Source organism: Prionailurus viverrinus, chromosome E2 (assembly GCF_022837055.1).
Source record: "Prionailurus viverrinus isolate Anna chromosome E2, UM_Priviv_1.0, whole genome shotgun sequence".
Lineage (NCBI taxonomy): Eukaryota > Metazoa > Chordata > Mammalia > Carnivora > Felidae > Prionailurus > Prionailurus viverrinus.
The window spans coordinates 19,208,071-19,231,072 of record NC_062575.1 but is presented as its reverse complement, the minus strand read 5'-3'; the positions used below and the strand labels follow the sequence as shown (position 1 = coordinate 19,231,072).

The window sequence follows — 23,002 nt, the reverse complement described above, 5'->3', positions numbered from 1 at the left end:
TAATTCCTCTCCACAGTGTTTTATAGTTTTCCAGGTAGAAATCTTTCACATCTTTTGTTATTTCCAGTTTCAGTGTTTTTAATGCTATTATTGTATTTTTTATTTTATTTACGTTTTTGTTTCTAGAATATAGAAATGTAATTGATTTTTTTTTATATTGACTTTATATTTCTTGACCTAACAGTTTATTTTAGCTTCTTTTGGGTTTTCTAAATAGTTGGGTCATCTTTGAATAATAACCGTTTTACCTCTTTATAATTTTTATACCTTTTTTCCCTAAAACTTTTATTGTGGTGAAATAACACTTAACATAAAATTTATCATGTTAATTATTTTTACATGTATGGTTTAGTAGTATCAAATACATTCATAATGTTGTATAACTTTGACCACCATCCATTTCCATAGCTCTTTTCATCTTATAAAACTGAAACTCTATACCCTTCTTTTTTGTCCCCTTAGCTCCCAGAAACCACCATTCTTCTATTGTCTCTACGATGATGTTGACTACTCTAAGTACTTTATATCAGTAGAATCATACAGTATTTGCTTCTGTGACTGGTTTATTTCACTTAGTAATAGCCTCAAGGTTCATCCATGTTGTAGCATATAACAGAATTTCTTTCCTCTTTAAGGCTACATAATATTTCATTGTATACACATTTTGCTTGTCCATTCATCCACCAATAGACATATGAGTTGCTTCCACATTTCAGTTGTTGTGAATAACATTGCTATGAACATGCATATGCAAATATTTTTTTGAGACCCTGCATTCAATTCTTTTCAGTATATACCCAGAAGTAGAATTGCTGGATCATATGGTAATTCTACTTTTAATTATTTATTTATTTTTTATTTAAAAAAATTTTTTTTTGAGAGAGAGAGCATTAGTAGGGGAGGGAGCAGAGGGAGGGAGAGAAAGAATCTTAAGTAGGGTCCACACTCAACATGGAGCCTGATGCAGGGCTCTATCCCACAACCCTGGGATCATGACCTGAACTGAAATCAAGAGTGGGATGCCCACCTGAGCCACCAAGGTGCCCCTCTACTTTTAATTTTTAACCACCATTCCCACCAACAGTGTACAAGGGTCCCAGTTTTTCTTCATCCTTGCCAATGCTTGTTTTCTGTTTTTTTGATAGCAGCCATCCTAGTGAGTGTGAAATGGTGTCTCATTATTGTGATTTGCATTTTCCTTCTGGTTATTGAGTTTGAGCATTTTTTAGATTTATTGACCATTTGTATAACTTCTTTGGGAAAATGTCTTTTCAAATTTTTGCCCATTTTTTGAAATAGGTGGTGTGTTTTTCTGTTGTTGAGTTTTAGGAGTTCTCTCTTTCTCTCTTCCTCTGTGTATGTATATGTGTATAAAAACACATGTTTGTGTGTGTGTGTGTGTGTGTGTACACACACACACACACACACACACACACACACATATATGTAGTTTATACTTACGTAATTAAAATTTTTAAATGTTTATTTTTGAGAGAGAGAGAGACAGGGTTTGGTGGGGGGTTGTGGAGGAGCAGAGAGGGAGGGAGACACAAAATCCGAAGCAGGCCCTAGGCTCTGAGCTGTCAGCACAGAGCTCGACGCAGGAGTCGAACCCACGAACCACAAGATCATGACCTGAGCTGAAGTCAGACGCTCAACTGACTGAGCCACCCAGGGGCCTCTATATTTATGTAATTTATATATTTATATTATTAGATGTATGATTTGCAGATATTTTCTCCCTTTTTTTGGTTCTCTTTTTACTCTGTGGATAATGTCTTTTTTTTTAATCTTTCTGGTTTTTATGATTTTTATTAAAAAAATTTTTTTAATGTTTATTTTTGAGACAGAGAAGGAGAGACAGAGCATGAGCAGGGTAGGGGTGGAGAGAGAGGGAGACACAGAATCTGAAGCAGGCTCCAGGCTCTGAGCTGTCAGCACAGACCCCGAAGGGGGCTCAAACTCACGAACCATGAGATCAAATCCTCATGAAGTTGGACACTCAGCCAACTGAGCCATCCAGGCGCCCCTTATGATTTTTACTATTAAAAAGATTTTTTATTTTTTTTATTTTTTTATTCTTTTTAATTTTTTTTAAAACATTTATTTATTTTTGAGACAGAGAGAGACAGAGCATGAACAGGGAAGGTCAGAGAGAGAGGGAGACACAGAATCTGAAACAGGCTCCAGGCTCTGAGCTGTCAGCACAGAGCCTGACGCGGGGCTCGAACTCACAGACCGCGAGATCATGACCTGAGCTGAAGTCGCCGCTTAACCGACTGAGCCACCCAGGCGCCCCTAAAAAGATTTTTTAGAGATAGAGTGGTGGAGAGGGGCAGAAGGAGAGGGGGGGAGAGAGAATCGTAAGCAGGCTCCACGCTTAGCATGGAGCCTGAGTTGGGGCTTGATTCCACGAGCATGAAATCACAGCCTGAGCCAAAATCAAGAGTTGAATGCTTAGCTGATTGAGCCACCCAGGTTCCCCTGGATAATGTTTTTAATGCCCCCAAATCCTAATTTTCTAATTCCAATTTGTCTGTTATTTTGTTGACTTTGTCTTCATATCCTAGAAAGAATTGTCAAATTCAGTGTTGTGAAGCTTTTGCCCTAGGTTTTCCTCTATGAATTTTGTAGTTTAAGTCATGCATTTAGATCTTTTATCCATTCATGTTAATTTTTGATAAATGTCAAGTTAGATGTTCAGCATTATACTTATGCATGTAGATATCCAGTTGTCCCCACATCATTTGTTGAAGACTATCCTTTCTTCATTGAATGGTCTTGACACTATTGTCAAAAATTGTTTGACTATATGTGCAAGAGTTTATTTCGAAGCTCTTAATTTTATTCTGTGGCTCTATATGTCTGGCTTTATGTCAGTACCACAGTGTTTTTATTACTGTGGTTTTGTAGTAAGTTTTGAAATTTGGAATTGTGAGGCCCCGAGTTTTGTTCTTTGTTTTTGAAGATTGTTTTGGCTCTTTAGGTCCCTTAGGTTCCATATGAGTTTCAGGGTGGGTTTTTCTATCTCTGCAAAAAATGTCATTGGGATTTACTTAGGGATTGCATTAAGTCTGCAGATTGCTTTAGGTAGTATTGTCATCTTAACAGTATAAATCTTGACTCCATGAACAGGGGATGCATTTCCATTTATTTGTGTCTTTACTTTTTCAGCAGTGTTTCATAGTTTTCATTATACAAGTCTTTCACCTCCTTGATAAGCTTTTTTTTTCTTTTCAAATTTTTATTTAAATTCTAGTTAGTTAACATGCAGTGCAATATTGGTTTCAGGAATAGAATTCAGTGATTCATCACTTACATATAACACCTTAGTGCTCATCATAACAAGTGCCCTCCTGATATCCATCACCCATCTAGCCCATTCCCCACCCACCTGCCTCCATCAACCCTCAGTTTTTCTTATCTATCTTTAAGGGTTTCTTATGGTTGTTTCCCTCTTTTTTCCCCTTCTCCTTCCCTTCCCCTTCCCCTTCCCCTTCCCCTTCCCCTTCCCCTTCCCCAAACAAAATTCATCTGTTTTGTTTAAGTTCCACATGTGAGTGGAATATATGGTATTTGTCTTTCTCTGATTTCACTTAGCATAATATGTTGTAGCTCCATCCACGTCCTTGTAAAGGGCAAGATTTCATTCTTTTTGACTGCTGAGTAATATTCCTGTGTGTGTGTGGGTGTGTGTGCGTGCGTACGTGTGTGTGTACCACATCTTCTTTATCCATCTATGGACATTTGGGCTCTTTCCATAGTTTGGTTGTTGTTGATCATGCTCCTTGGTTAACTTAATTCCAAAATGTTTTATTCTTACTATTGTAAATGGAATTGTTTTCATAATTTCTTTTCTAGATTGTTCAGATTGTATATAGAAATACCAACTGATTTTTGTGTGTCGACTTTGTGTCCTGATACTCTCTTGAATTCTGTGAATAGCTGTGTGTATGTGTGTGTGTGTGTGTGTGTGTGTGTGTGTGTGTGTGTGTGTGTAATCATTAGGGTTTTCTTCATATAAGATCATACCATCTAAGAACAAGGGTAACTTCACTTCTTTCTTTCTAATTTGGGTGCCTTTTATTTCTTTTTCTTGCCTGATTGCTCTGGCTAGAATTTCTAGTACTGTTTTGACTAGAACTGGTGAAAGCAGGCATACTTGGGTTGTTCCTGGTCTTCTAGGAAAAGCTCTCAGTCTTTCTCCTTTGAGTATGATGTTCATTGTGGGTTTTTCTTTTTCTTTTTCTTTTTCTTTTTTTTAAAATTTTTTAGCATTTATTTATTTTTGAGACAGAGACAGAGCATGAACGGGGGGGGGAGGGCGGTCAGAGAGAGGGAGACACAGAATCTGAAACAGGCTCCAGGCTCCGAGCTGTCAGCACAGAGCCCGACGCGGGGCTCGAACTCACAGATTGCGAGATCATGACCTGAGCCGAAGTCGGCTGCCCAACCAACTGAGCCACCCAGGCGCCCCTGTGGGTTTTTCATATATGGCTTTTATTATATTGAGCTAATTTCCTTCTATTCTAGTTTGTTGATTGTTTTTATCATGAAAGAGTATTGGATTTTGCTAAAGTTTTTCTGAACCAATTGAGATAATCATGTGATTTCCTCGCTTCATTCTATTAATGTAGTATATTATATTGATAGATGCTTATATGTTGAACTATTCTTGCATTCCAGGAATAAATCTCACTTGGTTACTGTATACAACCCTTTTAACATGCTGATTAATTCAGTTTGCTAGTATTTTGTTGAGGTCTTTTGCATCCGTGTTCATAAGGAATATTGGTCTGTAGTTTTCTTGTTGTGTCTTTGGCTTTAGTATCAGGGTACTGTTGACCTCATGGGATGAGTTAGGGAATGTTCAGTACTCTTCAGTTTATTTGAAAATATTGAGAAAGATTGGTATTAGTTCTTTAATGTTTGGTTGAATTCACTGAGTCCAGGACTTCCTTCTTGAGGTGATTTTTAACTACTGATTCAGTGTTCATACTAGTTATAGGAATTTTCAGATTGTCTATTTATTTATTTTTTTTTTAAGTTTATTTATTTATTTTGAGAGAGAGTGCATGAACTGGGGGTAGAAGGCAGAGAGAATACCAAGCAGGCTCCACACTGTCAGTGCAAAGTCTGACATAGAACTTGATCCCACAAACCATGAGATCATGACCTGAGTCGAAACCAAGACTCAGATGCTTAAATGACTGAGCCACCCAGGTACCCCCAGATTTTCTATTTCTTCATAGTTTAGTCTTAGAAAGTTTTGAGTTTCTAGGAATTTGTCCAGTGTGGTTATCCAATTTGTTGGTATACAAATATTTATAGTACTCTTAATCCTTTTTATTTCTGTAGAGTTTGTAGTAATGTCCTCATTTTCGTTTCTGATTTTAGTAATTTGAGTCTTCTCTCTTTTTTCTTAGTCCATCTAGTGAATGAAAGGTTTGTCAACTTTGTTGATCTTTTCAAATAACCAACTTTTGGTTTCATTGATTTTCTCTAGTGTTTTTCTCTTCTCTATTTCATTTATCTCTGCTCTAATCTTTATTATTTTCTTCCTTCTGCTAGCTTTAGGTTTAGTTTGTCCTCCTTTTTCTAGTTCCTGAAGTTATAAAGTTATGAATTTACAACTAGAAATCAGATTCCCCCCCTCTTCCAACAAGGATTGCTGTTTTTTATTATTGTTTCTGTTTTTTTTTTAAAGTTTATTTATTTTGAGAGATAGAAAATGTACACATGCTCGCAGGGAGGAGAGGTGCAGAGAGAGGGAGAAAGAATCCCAAGCAGGCTCCGTGCTGTCAGCATAGAGCCTGACGCGAAGCTCGACCTTACGAACTGTGAGATCATGACCTGAGATGAGATCAAGAGTCGGATTCTTGGGGCGCCTGGGTGGCTCAGTCGGTTGAGCGTCCGACTTCGGCTCAGGTCATGATCTCATGGTCCGTGAGTTCCAGCCCTGCATTGGGCTCTGTGCTGATGGCTCAGAGCCTGGAGCCTGTTTCAGATTCTGTGTCTCCCTCTCTCTCTGCCCCTCCCCCATTCATGCTCTGTCTCTCTCTGTCTCAAAAATAAATAAATGTTAAAAAAAATTAAAAAAAAAAAAGAGTCGGATTCTTAACCAACTGAGCCACCCGGGCACCCCTGTTTCTAGTGTTTTGATTGCTGTAGGCTGTTTCTTTACCAAGGATCAGCCTGAGGTGTAAATTTAAGATCTCTGGTCTTTTTTTTTCCTGGTCTTTTCTGAGCCTTTCCCTAAGCATGAGTGTTTAGTTTCTAATTTTCCCCAAATATGCAGTTGTTTTTTTAATATCCTAGTCTTAATATGTGTCTTCCAGAAGGGGAAAAAGAAAAATGTGGTGAATTTATAAATGGAGAGTGCAAAAATAGAAACTGAATGTTCTTTTATTATTAAATTGGTCTGGTAGATGTATGGTGTGTGTGTGTGTGTGTGTGTGTGTGTGTGTGTGTAGTCTCATTTTTTTTTTTTTTTTTTTTTTTTTTTTTTTAGTTTATGGTTAGGGACTATAGAATTATGCAGCACTGTTCTTCTTCCACATTACCAGTGGGGTTTTTTTGGGTTTTACACATTCACAATGTTTTTGTTTTGTGGGGTAAAAAATTTCTATAGTGCCTTTAGAATGCATAAGCACAATTGAGAAAGAGATGCAGTTTAGTCTGAAATGAAACTAAATTGTTTACTTGTTGCCAGGAAATTAATCTTTAATAAGTTTAATATAGTTTATAAGGAGTATTTAATCAGATTATTTTTCTTTTTAATACTTATCTAAATACGGGAAAATAAAGTCCATAGTTTTTTATTGGAGTTGTATAGTGAAAATGTACGTTTTCATTCACTAGGATTGGAAGAGTCTTGCAGTTCTTAACTTCCTGAATTTTATTTTAAATGTTTTAACATATTACAGATTCTCATTATCTTTTAGGGTAAGTTTTAGAACAGATATTTTATTTTATTTATTTATTTATTTTTTTATTTAAAAAAAAATTTTTTTTTTCAACGTTTATTTATTTTTTGGAACAGAGAGAGACAGAGCATGAACGGGGGAGGGGCAGAGAGAGAGGGAGACACAGAATCTGAAACAGGCTCCAGGCTCTGAGCCATCAGCCCAGAGCCTGACGCGGGGCTCGAACTCACGGACCGTGAGATCGTGACCTGGCTGAAGTCGGACGCTTAACCGACTGCGCCACCCAGGCGCCCCTAGAACAGATATTTTAAAAGAATTTGGGGTACCTGGGTGGCTCAGTCAGTTAAGTGTCTGACTTCAGCTCCGGTCATGATGCCAGGTTCATTGTCTGGCTCTGTGCTGGCAGCTTGGATCCTGGAGCCTGCTTCAGATTCTTTGTCTCCCTCTCTCTCTGCCCCTCCCCCACTCTTAGTCTCTCTCTCTCTCTCTCTCTCTCTCTCTCTCTCTCTCTCAAAAATAAATAAACATTAAAAATAAAATAAAAGGGGTGCTTGGGTGGCTCAGTCGGTTGAGCGTCCGACTTCGGCTCAGGTCATGATCTCATGGTCCATGAGTTTGAGCCCCGCGTCGGGCTCTGTGCTGACAGCTCGGAGCCTGGAGCCTGTTTCAGATTCTGTGTCTCCCTCTCTCTGACCCTCCCCTGTTCATGCTCTGTCTCTCTCTGTCTCAAAAATAAATAAACGCTAAAAAAAAATTTAAAAATAAAATAATTTGATTTTCAAACGGACATCTATCCCCAAAGTGCTAAAAGTCAACATGCAACTTCACAACAATGCCAAATTCAGTGACATTTTTCAGATTTGTGCTGATGTTAATTGCAAAAACTTGCTTTTTTCAGTGCTTTGTAGTTTATAAAATGTTTTCTCAGAGTGTATATTTAATATTCACAAGAGTTCTTGGTAAAGGGCAAGGCAAGTACATTGTGCAGATGATTTAAGATTACACATGATATAATTGGCAGAGATCTTAAACCCAGGTCTTTTGACTCTGCTGCTCTGTTTTCTGTTTTACCATATTGCCTCTTAGACTGCAGCTATGTTATAATGTCATAGTTCTTTTTATTAAGTGCTTTCACATTCTCTCATTTAATTCTCCAGATAAGCCTTTTTAGAAACCCTGGTCTTTGACTTAAAGTCACGTGCTATTTCTACTACCTTTATATAAAGTCCTCAGTCAAAATCTTAGACTTTTGTTTACCATTATTATAGTTTAAACTCTCTTGGATTAATCATGTTACGCTAACTACTGTGACCAATACTTCCCAGTGCTCAGTGGTTGAGGACCTAAAAAAAGGAAGCTTATTTATTTTCTTTTAGATTGTCACTCATGAATTCAAGGTCTGTCCTCTTGTGATGTCATCATCTTCAACACATAGGCTCCATGGTTCCTGAGAAAAGCAAAGGGAGTATAGGGAAGGCACATAAGATGCTTGAACCTGGAAGTTACTACCAGTTATTACAACTCACAGACCTCTGGCCAAAAGTAGTCATATGGCCCTACTTAAGTACAAGGGGACTGTGAAAAGTAGTCCCTGTGAAAAGTAGTTGTTGTTGGGAGCCTTTCCTCAGCAACAACTCTATACTGTACTATACATCACAGCTCTGTATAAATCTTTGGTGTCAGTGTCTCCTCTGCCATATCCCCTATACGGTATGGTCTTTTGATTATATTCAGGAGTTTAATAGTAGCTAAGTGACTAATATGGGTTCTTCAGTCACACTGCTTAGGTTTGAATCCTGGGCTGTACTGTGTCTTTGGCCAAGTAATTAAAATGTTGTAGATTTTTTTTTTTATTAAATCATTCATTGCCTAATTTATTCACCCATCTATCCTTTCGTTCACTGAATAAATATTTTTTGATTGCTCGCTACCTTACAGACAGTATTGTAGATGCTGGGGATCTAGAGATGAACAAAATAAAGTCTCTGCCCACATGGGCCTTTCTTACATTATTACTGAGAGGAGACAATGAGTAAGTAAATAAAATAATATTGTAATGTATTAGGTAAAATATTAAGAATTAGAATATGATATAAGAGGCTAATTATGGGAGGAACTTTACCTCTGGTTCCTTTTTTATAAAACAAGGATAATATCCTAAGAGCTGATATGAGGATTAAATGAAACACTGCATGGACAGAACATGGCATAGTACCTTACACATAGTAAATGCTCAGAAAATGTCAACAAATGTTGATCAGTATTCTGTGAACCCTGATGAAGAGTAAGTAGCCGAGTAAGATATCAACATTGGCATCCTAGAATTCACCTGGAATGATTAGTGTCATTTGAAAGAGTTGTGTTTGCATTCCATGGGCTAGTATTGTATCAAAATGAAAAGAGAAGGGCACTTAAGCACTAGTTGTAGAAATCTTTCTGGTATTTCAGAAAGGACAATTTCAGATGTTCTCAGTATACTTATACATTGAGAGCTAAGAAGTTTCTGAAGTATATATTTTTTGAAATTATGGAAGAACTCAAAACTGAAGCTTTTGCAAAATACCTCCTACCTTCTAGCCAACTAATAAGTTGATTTATTTTATTTAAAGTAAACAACCTTAGTAATTAATGTGGTCTGCAACTATTTAATACATCCAAGACAGTCTGTTACTTAGCTGGGGATTCAATGGGGGGAGATCAGACATGTTTCCTACTCCCATGAAATTTACAGTTTGGTGAAGCTTGCAAATGAGATAACAATAAAGTATGATAAAGGTTTAAAGGATGAAATTCACATCTCTAAAAGAGGACATGGCTGAAGGGGTTGAAATGGGCACTGCTTATTTGAGGAAAGTTCCTAGCTAATTAAAAACATTAGCCAGAGAAAAGGTAGATACTAAGTAAGGAAAGGTATGAAGCAGAGGGAAGTGTTTGTTTATTTTAAAGTTTATTTTGAGAGAGAGAGAACAGGAGAGAGAGAGAGAGAGAGAGCAATGGAGGGGTAGGGAGAGGGAGAGAGAATCCCAAGCACGCTCCTTGCTGTCAGAGCAGAGCCTGATGCAGGGCTTGAAGCCACGAACCGTGAGATCACGACCTGAGCCAAAACCAAGAATCAGATGCTTAACTGACTGAGCCACGGAACCTACTTAGGGAAGAGTTTAGAGCTGCACTATCCAATTCAGTAGCTACTAGCCACATTTAAATTTAAATTAACCAAAATTAAAATTTCAGTTCTGAGTTGCATCAACAGAACTTCAAGACTTGGTAGGCATGTGGCTAATGACAGACAACATTGTCTTTTTAACAAATGATGCTGGAGCAATTGCACATCCATAGGCAAGAAAATAAATTGGAACCTAAACCTCACATCTTACACAAGAATTGATTGTACATGAATCATGGATTTTTTTTCATTGTTTATTTATTTTTGAGAGAGACAGAGACAGAATGCGAGTGGGTTAGGGCAGAGAGAGAGGGAGGCACAGAATCCAAAGCAGGCTCCAGGCTCTGAGCTGTCAGCACAGAGCCTGACGCGGGGCTTGAACTCATGAGCTGTAATATCATGACCTGAGCCGAAGTCAGGCGCTCAACTGACTGAGTCACCCAGGCGCCCCTCGTGGATTTTTTTTTTTTTAATGCAGATGTAGAAGATTTTTATCATTGCACAAAATTCTGTTGGGCAGTGCTAGTTTAGAAGCCAGGGAACAGAGACAGGTTCTCTTTTTCAAATATGAAAGGCGTAGAACAAGAGAGTTGCTTTGTGGTGATGGAAGAGTTCCTTATCTTTTTTTTTAAATTTTTTTTTTTACATTTTTATTTTATTTTTGAGAGGCAGAGAGAGAGAGCACAAGTGGGGGAGGGGCAGAGAGAGAAGGAGACACAGAATCTGAAGCAGGCTCCAGCCTCTGAGCTATCACCATAGAGCCTGACATGGGGCTCAAACTCACAAACTGCGAGATCATGACCTGAGCCAGTCAGACGCTCAACCGACTGAGCCACCCAGGCACCCCTCATGGATTTTTTTTTAATGCAGATGTAGAAGATTTTTATCATTGCACAAAATTCTGTTGGGCAGTGGTAGTTTAGAAGCCAGGGAACAGAGATAGGTTGAACGTTGCAAATATGAAAGGGGTAGAACAAGAGAGTTGCTTTGTGGTGATGGAAGAGTTCCTTATCTTTTTAAAAAGAAAAATTTTTTTTTTACATTTTTATTTTATTTTTGAGAGGCAGAGAGAGTCAGAGCACAAGTGGGGGAGGGGCAGAGAGAGAAGGAGACACAGAATCCAAAGCAGGCTCCAGGCTCTGAGCTATCATTATAGAGCCTGACGCGGGGCTCGAACTCACAAGCCGCGAGATCATGACCTGAGCCGAAGTCGGTGCTCAACTGACTGAGCCGCCCAGGCGCCCCAGAAGAGTTACTTATCTTGATGGTGATGGTGATTACTTGAATCTACACATGGGATAAAATTACATAAAACCACACATATGTTATATTATACAGTAATAATTTTACTAAGACATAAATATTTTAGGGCCACTTGGATGGGTCACTTGATTACATGTCCAACTTTGGCTCATGTCATGATCTTGTGGTCCATGAGTTCAAGCCCTGCGTCAGGTTCTGTGCTGACAGCTCAGAGCTTGGAGCCTGCTTCAGATTCTTTGTCTCCTTCTCTTTGCCCCTCCCCTGCCCTCTCTTTGTCTCTCTCAAAAATAAATAAACATTTTAAAAACAGACATAAATATTTTAATTCAGTAGCTCAAAAGGTACTGAAAATTTTAATTTATTATTATTTTTAATGTTTTTATTTATTTTTGAAGGAGAGAGAGACAGAGCATGAATGGGGGAGGAGCAGAGGGAGAGGGAGACATAGAATTTGAAGCGGGCTCCAGGCTCTGAGCTGTCAGCACAGAGCCCAATGCGGGGCTTGAACTCATGAACTGTGAGATCATGACCTGAGCCGAAGTCGGACGCTTAACGACTGAGCCACCCAGGTGCCCCAAAAGCTACTGAAATTTTTAAAATGGGGATTGTAGAATTTTTTTCATATTTCGACTTTATATTTCATCATATACCAAGATCATTTTCCAGGTGATTTTTTATTATGATGTTATATGCACATTTTCAGTTTGAAGCAGTTTATATTATGGAAATTTAATTATTTTTAGTATCTGTATGATGTGTTCTCATGTTTCTGATATATTCAGATTCCTTCCCCCCAAGTAATTTAGCAGACCTGATAATAGAATTGCTCTTATTGAAGCTGCTCTAGTCTGTCCTATAGTGACCTTTCGGCTTTAACACTCCAGCTTTAGTTAAATTAAGCAGGCACAGACTTTTGCTATGGAAACGATACGGAAACATAACAAACAACTTGGCTTACTTTCTTCTACAAAGCAGAAGGTGGCCTGAAAAGAGGTATACTGATACTAGATGAGAGTTTTTTTAGAGAGTACTGTTAAAAGCAATAATTTGTTTATGATCTCAACATAATGCTCATCTGGAAATGAGATGGGAAGACCGGGTAATTTATTTGATCTTGCTTTAGAATTCCTAAGATGCATAGGAAAAATGTTATTTTTCATATATTATATAGTACATATGTTTGGAGCATATGTTGGCTGAAGTATGTGTTATGAACTGTGTTCCCTTTGAAACCTTATATGCATGATTACGTTCCCCCATCACTGGTTTATTTTACTATCGAAGTATAAAGGACAGGTGGCTTATGTCTTTGCCAAGCTGGTATTAAAGTGAGCTATCTAATATGACTAGGATACTTTGGTATATAGTACTTAGGTACGTTATGTGATATTTGGGTAGCTTAATAGATAGTAATAAAGTTTTTATTTGTATTTTCTATTTTAAACTTCATTTTGAACAGCCTACTTTAGTGGCTATAATTCTTATTTAAATAATTCTGTTGACAAACCTCATGAGTTATTTTTTGCCACCAAATTGTACTCTTATTCCAAAGTTCATTCATTCAACAATCATTGAATGCCTGTAATGTGCGAGGTACCATATTGGGCTCTGGGGATAACAAGATGGACCCTGTCCCCTTCACAGTACTTAGGGGCAAATTGTAAAGTTGTTGGTGTTTCTTCCTCCCCTAGATGAACAGTTCCATAGAATAATTTGTTCAATTTAGATTAGACATGAAAGAGCAACGGATATAGCAGAATAACCACTTGTTAGCCATGAGTTTCCAATTTCTTCTTCAGTTACTGACTTATTTAGGCTTTTTTGTTTTTATTGTGATCGCGTTGGCATTTTATTTTTTTATGGAATATATTTTTTTCTTTTTAAAACATTTTTCTTAATGTTTATTTATTTGTGAGAGACAGAGCAGAATTAGGGGAGGGGCAGAGAGAGAAGGAGACACAGAATCTGAAGCAGGCTCTAGGCTCTGAGCTGTCAGCACAGAGCCCTGTGCGGGGTTTGAACCCATGAACAGCGAGATCATGAACTGACCTGAGCCGAAGTCAGATACTTAACTGACTGAGCCACCCAAGTGCCCCTGGAATATTTTCAATTTAATTAAACCGATGTAAAATTTATTAACTTTGTCTACCAAAATATATAAAAAGGAATCACAACTGAAAACATTGAGGGGCACCTGGCTGGCTCAGTCAGTGGAGTGTGCGACTCTTGATCTAGCGCTTATAGGTTTGAGCCCTACATTGGGTATAGTGATTACTTAAAAATAAAATCTTTTTTAAAAGGGAAAATATTGATAGATTTTTTGGACTATATAAATATTTACAGAAAACTGCAACTTCCAGTTAAAGATAGTAAATTGAACACATGTGTTTACTCTCATTAGACATTAGACAGCTGTAACTTAACCTTGTTGGATAGAGAGAAAGAGTCAATAAAGAGCACAAGTCATTTTATATCAAAGAACCGTGGAAAGACTCAGGAATTTGAGGCACTGGGTATCTCTGGAAGTGGGGTGTGAGATGAAGCTGAAAACAGAAGGATTAGTTGAAAGTCTACAAAAGAAGCAGTTAGAGTTCACAGATTTTTCTCTTATGTAGTATAGTGAAGTGATTATCACTGTCTTACCCTGGGAGAATATTGGAGATTTGCTGTTCAGCAGGAATGAAATAGACATTCTAGGTTCTAGAATACCTGAAGGCAGAGATTGAATATCTGTACAGAAAATGGAGGGTGGATGGAGGGAGAGGCATAAGGAAAGTCTGCATACTGAATATGGAGACTTCTGACCCCCCCCCCCGCCCTTTTTTTTTTAATGTTTTTATTTATTTTTGAGACAGAGAGAGACAGAGGATGAGCAGGGGAGGGGCAGAGAGAGAGGGAGACACAGAATCCGAAGCAGGCTCCAGGCTCTGAGCTGTCAGCACAGAGCCCGACGCTGGGCTCGAACTCACGTACTGTGAGATCATGACCTGAACCGAAGTCAGACGCTTAACCAACTGAGCCACCCAGGCGCCCCTGACCCCTTTTCTTAACTCTCAAAATGTTTATGACAAGTTTATGCTCCCTAGACGAGACTGGAAGATTTGCTTTTAGACAGACCGGTCCAAGAGAAAATTCATATGTGCCTCGACTTGCAAATCTTCTAGACTAATGATTCTCAACTCTGTCATACCCAACCCCACTTTTTTGTTTTGAACAAATATTTTATAGTACTACTTCATTAACCTGAAATGGAAATGCAAAGATTATATAATCAACTTGCACATACAAATGTAAGAATATCAATATAATACTGTAATATTACAGGGAAATAAATTTAGAACTAAATTGTAACAAAATAGTTACATTTCAAAATGAAAAGGCTTGACATTGACATTGAAAAGGCTTGACAGTGAAGCAGTTAGATATTTGTAGCTGCAGTATCACTGCAAGTGTTGCAGGTACAGAGGCAGGCATATTGATTAGCACCCTAAATTCCATCATTGAGTGGCATTACTGGCAATGACATGATTTTCTGAAATGATGAACTCTTGCTAAAGTTTTCTTCAATTTATATGGTGGTCATATTCATTACAAATTCATGTGTTAAAACTGCAGTTTTTTTGGTACTTATTTATACTATGGAGTTGGGTTCTGAGTTCATAAGTTTCTCTGTATACATAAATATATGTGGGACTTTCTGAAGTTCCACGTAACATAGGCTAGTTCTGTACTTTGAAGAACTAGTTATCCCATGCATTGATAGGAATTTCAGTCTTTGGCTCCTTGTCATAAAATGCCTGTAGTGTACCTCACTCATTGTGTTGCCATGCTCATTCATTTATGTATTGACTGTGACTGTTTTTGTGCAACGATGGTAGAGTAGTTAGAACATGTGTGGTACTCTTACCACTTCACACTTTGCTCAGGGCACTGTAAACCACAATGTTGAAGTTAAAACTCAGTAGTGTTTCAAGTCCTCTGAGTATTGCTATACTGGAACTTGTACAGTCCATGCTCATCGTGTCAAAATAAGGAAAGGAAAATGGATAAATGTCATCCTTTAAGGACATCCTTTAATACTAGACTGTATTATTTTGTTATCAAAATAGATAGCAAAGCATTGTGTTTATTGTTCAGTAATTTTTTGGCTGGGCTACAAGGATATACATCTTATATAGCTTCATTATTTCCATCTAGCTGTCTCATTGTTACTTTGAATACTCCATGACTAACATTGAAAACCTTACCTAGCCTGTTTCCGATTCTGTATCTCCCTCTCTCTCTGCCCCTCCCCCGTTCATGCTCTGTCTCTCTCTGTCCCAAAAATAAATAAACGTTGAAAAAAAAATTAAAAAAAAAAGAAAACCTTACCTTATCTCCCTCCAAACCTGTTCTGAATCAGTGACTTCTTCATTTATTTGCTAGTGATACCACCATTCTCCTAGATACTGAAGGTCACAACTTCTAACCTCTTTTTTTTCCTTTCTCATTATTACGTGTGTAGTCAGTTAAAAAAAAATTCTTTAGGAAAATATTTATTGCATTCATCCCTCTTCATTTCTATTTTCTGTTTATGTTCTCACTTCCACCCTAATTTAAACTTCCAATACATGTGATGTTAGTACCTAGTGCTTCAGCCTCTTAACTGATTTCCATGATTCTGTCCTCTCTCTCCTTCATAGAGCCTTCATTGATTTTTATCATATGCTTCCGTACATCCTTTTTATTATAAGTAAATTTCTGCCTTTTAGAGTCTTCACTAATTTCTTAAAGTTTAGTACATGCCACTTTGTTCTTTATTTTATTTTTTAAATTTTACTTCTTAAAAATTCTTTTTGTTTCAAGTTTTTATTTAAATTCTAGTTAGTTGGGGTGCCTGGGTGGCTCAGTGGTTGAGTGTCTGACTTTGGCTCACATCATGATCTCACAGTTCGTGAGTTTGAGCCCCACATTGGGCTCGTTGTTGTCAGCACAGAGCCCACTTGGGATCCTCTGTTCCTCCCCCCACCTCTGCCCTCCCCTGCCCACGCTCTCTCTCTCAAAAATAAATATTAAATCAGTTTTAGTTAACATATAGCATATGTTCTTTATTTTAGTGTCCCTATATAATATTGGCTGAAGCAGTGGCATTCAATATGGATATTTTTATAATAGATCCTCAGTTAAAAAAGGAAAGGGTAGAGGACTGAACAAAACAAAGTTTCTGCCTTCTTGGAACTTATGGTACTGAGGGAAATAGATAATAAATACATAATACACTTTTCATAGTGATCCATACTATGAAAAATAATAAAACAGGATAAGGGGACAGAGATGTGGTATTTTAGGTAGGGTGGTCTTCTCTTAGGAGGTAACCTTTGAGTATGGAACTGAAGGAGTGAGGTAATATGAAGATCAGAGGGAAGAATATTCCAGAGGGATAAAATATCAAGTGTGAAATCCTTGAGGTTAGGAATGAGTTTGGGTGGTTCAAGCATTAAGGCCAGGATGGTCAGAACAAATCATTGAAGGGAAGAGAGTTAAAGAAGGTAAGGCAACAAGTTGGCCAGGGATCAAATCACATAGACCTTGTAAATCATCATAGGACATTTTAATTTAGTTGAGTGTTGAAAGGAAGCCATTAGAGAATTCTGAGCAGGGCTTGAAATTATCTAGTTAAAGTTTGCTCTGGCTTCGGCACAGCGAGTAGGCTGTAAAGGAGCCAGAGTGAAAACAAGGAGAACAGTTCTGAGGCTATTGCAATGGTCCAAGCTTTAATTGCTTCTTTATAAATGTTACAGTATTGGAAACCATCCTAGGTAAATTATACTACCCAATAATAGGCAGAAATCTTCATGTCCTTTCCTAAGTAGAGGATAATCACTGAATTATGATGTTGCTTGGTTACAAACTCCACTGTAATCTAGGGATGGGCAAGCAGGGGGAGTAAAGTGTTCATCTGAAAGACTACATAGTAGAAAAAAACTCTTTCTACACATTTGAACTCTGACTATATTATATACCTAGAATCATGGATGCAGAATAATAGCTAATATTTGTTTATCACTGCCTATATGACATGACTAGGCACTTTATATTTGATATCATCTATCAGGATAACTTATAAGTCATAGTACAGAAATAGAAGATAATTTTTTTAAAGGGTATTATAAAATCTCAGGCTTGGAAGCTACATGGTCTAGAACATTGTCTAGCCATCCTACCCAGTACTGCTGTAGTGAAAACATCACTGACACTGTAACTCGTGACCACAGCTTGTTCTGACAGTGCTAGGGACTGAGTGCCCGAAACTCCAGTACTGCCTTGAAGTGCTGGACACCTCCTCCACTCTGCATACTGAAAAATGGACTTCATGCAACCTATATTATCATGTCGCTCCCTTGTTGGTTCAATGGATTAAAGCAGCCATGGAACACATCTTTCTCCCAATTGTGGCTAAAAGTAGCAGTGGAGATTACTGAGAGAAATCTCTCTGAAGCTTTTAAGACCACCAACTATAAGGAAGCGACTAACTCAAAGCAGAGGAATGAGACTAAATCTGCAACAAAGACGAGACATAGCTTAAGAACTGTAACCTGTCAAAAGAAATCGCATACCTCTTTTTGGAGGTAAATACATTTCTACTTGAGTCTTTAGAAGTCTGTCATACAGAATGTTCAGTATATGCTCAACAGTACACACACACACACACACACACACACACACACACACACACACGAAAGTGTGACCCACAGTGAAAAGAAAACAATCAGTAGAAGCAGACCTAGAGATGAGATGGCTTAGATCTTCTACCTCTTCATCTGTGTTGGAGTTACCAGAAAGAGTCTTTCATTTAACCATAATAAAATACTAAACCAGTTAGTAGAAGTAGGCTAGGTATGTGAAGAGATGGAGGGATTTCTGTAGAAGCATGAAAAAAATTTTTAATCAAAAGGATAATAATGACAAAGATACAATGACAAAGATACAAGAGATCAGGATTTCTAATGAATCTAAACACAAAAATTCTCAACAAAAAAACTAACCAAATCCGACAGCACATTAAAAGGTTTATATAGCATTGCCAAGTGGAATTTATCCCAGAAATGTAAAATGGGATTGAACATAGGACAATCAGTTGATGTAATACACCACATTAATAGAAGGGATAAAAAACACATGATCATCTCAGCTGACACGGAAAAGGCCATTTGACAAAATTTAACAGCCTTTCATTAAATTGTTTTTGGAATTTATTCATTTTTGAAAGAGAGCAAATGTGAGTTGGGGGCAGGGGCAGACAGAGAGAGAGCGCACACAAGAGACACAGAATCCAAAGCAGGCTCCAGGCTCTGAGCTGTCAGTGCAGAGCCCAGTACGGGGCTCAAACACACAAACTGTGAGATCATGACCTGAGCTGAAGTCAGATGCTTAACTGAGCTGCCCAGGTGCCCCAACAGCCTTTCATTAAAAACAAAAACAAAAGCCACCAAAAAACCCTAACACTCAACACACTAGGAAAAGGGGAAAATTCCTTACCATGAAAGGTCATTTATGAAAAGCCCACAGCTAACATCATGTTTAATGGTAAAAGACTGAAAGCTAGGGGCACTTGGATGGCTCAGTTGGTTAAGCATCCAACTTGATTTCGGCTCAGGTCATTATCTTACGGTTTGTGAGTTTGAGTCCTGTTTTGGGCTCTGTGCTGACAGTGTGGATTTGGATTCTGCTTTGGATTCTCTCTCTCCCTCTTTCTGTCCTCCTCTACTACTCACTCTCTACCTCTCTCTCAAATAAATAAATAAACATTAAAAAAAAAAAAGACTGAGTTAAGATTAGGAACAAGATAAGGAGGCTCACTTTCACCACTCCTGTTAAGCATTTGTGCTAAAAGTCCTAGCCAGAACTATACAATAAAAAGAAATAAAAGGCATTTGAATTGCAAATGAAGAGGTAAAATAGTCTCTATTCATAGATGGCATATTCCTATACATAGAAAATATCACATCATCCACAATAAAGCTACTAGAGCTAATAAAAGAATTCAGCGTTTCAGGGTAGAAGATCAAAATACAGGTACCATTTGTGGTTCTGTGTACCAGTGATGAACAACTTGAAGAGGAAATTTAAAAAGTAATTCTATTTATAGTAGCATCTGAAGGAATTAAATACTTAGGAATATGTTGAACCAAGGAGGTGTCGAGACTTACATGCTGAAAACTATAAAATATTGCTGAGAGAAAGAAAAATAGATGGAAACAAGTAAAATAAAAATAAAATGTAAGTACACATAATAAATGGATATCCATGTTCATAGATAGGAAGACTTAACATTAAGCCATCAGTACCCCCCCAAAGCAATCTAGAGAGTGAGTGCTCCTACCAAAATTCCAACAGCCTTTTTTGTTGAATGGAAAAGCATATTTTCAGATTCATGTGGGATTGCAAGAGGCCTCAAATAAGCAGGACAACACTGAAAAAGAAGAATAAATTTGGAGGCTTACTCTTCCTAACTTGTAACTTACTACAAAGGTGCAGTGTTTAAAACACTGTGGTATTGGCATACAAACAGATTGATGAAATAGAATAGAAAGCCCAGAAATAAGCCCTCACACATGGTCAGTTCATTTTCTACAGAATGCCAAGACTATTCACTGGGGAAAGGACAGTCTTTTCAACCAATGGTGCTGGGAAAATTGGATATCTACCCACAAAATAATATAGTTGGACTCTTATCTTACATCATAGACAAAAATACACTCAAAACAGATCAAGGTCCTAAATGTAAGACTTTACTAAAACTATAAAACTCTTAGAAGAAAACATTCAGGGAAGTCTTGACATTGGATTTGGCAGTGCTTTCTCAAGTATGACAACAAAAACACAGGCAACAAGACAAACTAGATAAATTGGACTCCCATGAAAGTTAAAAACTTGTGCATCAAAGGACACCACCAAGAAAGTGGAAAACAAACAAACAAACAAACCAAAACGCAACAACCTACAGAATGAAAGATATTTGTAAAAATCCTATATCTGCAAGGGGTTAATGATTCAGAATATATAAAGAAATTCAATTCAAAACCAGATATACATATATACCCAAATGTAACCCCAAAGAATGAATTTTTTTGTTGTTTAAGCAGTCACTTAACTTGTTTAGAGTCAGCCTGTAAAATCTGTCTCTCTGGTTAGTGGGAGCTCATAGTCTCATTTCAGTTATATTAGCCTTAGACTCCTTGGGATCTGACCTGTTATGGATGGTTTCCAGGTCAGCCAAAGGACTGGACAAAGTTTATTTGTATAACTTGGAGCTCCCCTTCTCTGGCTGTCTCCTTTCTGGGAGTTCCCTTTTACTCTGAGGGAACTCAGAGTTCCTCAGAGGCTGAAGTTGTCCCAAACTCTGTCCTTGGTTCTTGAGGCCCTTCAAGACTAGATTTTGTACAGGAAAGTCAACCACTTTGTAAGGCATGGTCTGTGGCCTTCCCTCAGGTTGAAAGCCTTAAAAACAGGAAACACTGTTTTGTTACAATTCTAGCATGTGTCACTTTGCTTCCAGTATATGCTTATATTTGCTCTCCATACTTTGAAGTAGTTCTTTATGTTTGTTCCTGTTTGTCATTGTTACCTGCATAATGGTGGGTCATTTGGGTGCTAGTCAGCATCAGATTGGACAGGGGAATCTCCCTAAGTGCTATATGTGTACTTCTTCAGGCTCTATTTCTTTTATTTTCCTCCTTTTTTGGTGGTTGCGATTTTTACCTCCAGCACCTCCTGGTCCTACTCCTATATACACATCTTAACCTCAAAAATAGTGAAGGACACCAGAGACAGTCAAGTAGCCCAGCCTGTTAAGTCAGTTGAAATTTTAAGTTGATAACATATATAATAGGCTTTTTGAGATTTTTTTACTAAAACAAACTTTCTGATTTTAATAGCCTGTTAGAGGACCTTCCTGTACACCCAAGTCTTTTTAAAGTTTACTTGTTTATTTTGAGAGAGAGAGAAAGAGAGAGAGAGATTGATTGAGAACTCAGTGGAGGAGCAGAGAGGTGGGGGCAGGGGAGAGAACCCCAAGCAGGCTCCACGCTGTCAGCATGGAGCCCAACATGGGGCTTGAACCCACAAAATGTGAGATCATGACCCAAGCTAAAATCAAGAGTTGGACACTTAACTAGCTGAGCCACCCAGGTGCCCCCTGTACACCCATGTCTTTTAAGTCTGGGCTGGATGGTTAATGTTGCCTAAAGTACAGAGTCAGTCTGTCCTTCCCTTCTTCCTTATTTCCTTTCTCTCTTTGCAGAGCACGAGTTGGGGAGAGGGCCAGAGGGATAGAGAGAGAATCTTCTTTTTTTTTTAATATTTATTTTTGAGAGAGAGAGAGAGAGAGAGAGAGAGAGAGAGAGAGAGAGTAAACTGGGGGAGGGGCAGAGAAAGAGGGAGACAGAGCATCTGAAGCAGCCTCTGCTCTGACACCACAGAGCCTGGTATGGGGCTCAAACTCACGAACCATGAGTTGAAGTTGGACACTTAACTGACAGCCACCCAGGCTGAGAGAGTGAGAATCTTAAGCAGGCTCCATACTCAGCCTGGAGCCTGAAACGAGGCTTGATCTCAGAACTCTGGGTCCATGACCTGAGCCGAAATCCAGAGTTGGATGCCCAACCAACTGAGCCACCCAGGCACCTTTTTTTTTTTTTTTTTTTTTTTAAATTTATTGTTAAGTAATCTCTACACCCAACATGGGGCTCAGACTCAATCCCAAGATCAAGAGTTGCAACTCTTCCAACAGAGCCATGTAGGCACCCTTTCCTTGTGGTTTTTCACAGTACTCTATAAGAAAGCTTTGCAAAATTTTTATTCCGGATATATATACAAAACACAAAAAAACCAAAACCCCCTCATTCCTTTGTAACATTCCAGCATTTTACAACTCATAATCTTCTGAAATTTGGAAGATTGTTCACTTATTACATTTTTATTGTTACCTTCTTGAAATAACATTTTGTGTATCAATAATATATGTTACAGATATAATAAACTTCCTGTTGTAAACTTATTATAAATATAATGGATAATGAATTGTATTTTTGTTTGTTCTTTCTAATTAGCTCCTGGGCTATAATGAAAAGCCGATAAATCTACAGATGTTTATTGGAACAGCAGATGATCGATATTTACGACCTCATGCATTTTACCAGGTGCATCGAATCACTGGGAAGACTGTTGCTACTGCAAGTCAAGAGATAATAATTGCCAGCACAAAGGTTCTGGAAATTCCCCTTCTTCCTGAAAACAATATGTCAGCCAGGTATCTGGAAACATACCCCAAAATGGGCAGTTCTTTTTTTTCCCCTAAAACAACTTTCAGAGAAAAACATACTTCTTTTTATAGTACAGAAATGAATTATTCATGGTTCTAAATTAACAGAATAACATTATGTAGATAATTGTAAGACATTAGCTAAAGTTGGTAGCAGATTTCCAGAAAGGAAATGCACTTCAGCAGAAGTTTATGAACCATGTGGTACCAGCCAAGCATTTTGTTAAATGTTAAAGATAAAAATATATGGACTTTTTGCAAGTAGCTCACAGTCTAATAGGGTAGACAAAAGAACAGTTGCAGTACAATTATTATGATTGTCAAATTTCCTTAAGGAAACTTTTACTA

At 37.9% G+C, this 23,002-nt stretch overlaps 1 protein-coding gene across 3 annotated transcripts in view; it reads left to right on the top strand.

Annotated features, from left to right (window-relative positions):
- Window positions 1–23,002, top strand: part of NFATC3 (nuclear factor of activated T cells 3) — a 137,920-nt gene that overhangs the window by 52,411 nt on the left and 62,507 nt on the right. For all 3 annotated transcript variants that reach the window (XM_047834892.1, XM_047834893.1, XM_047834894.1), the window contains exon 4: window positions 22,443–22,642. In XM_047834892.1, coding sequence (XP_047690848.1) covers window positions 22,443–22,642 — 200 coding nt within the window. The remainder of the gene's footprint in view (window positions 1–22,442; window positions 22,643–23,002) is intronic.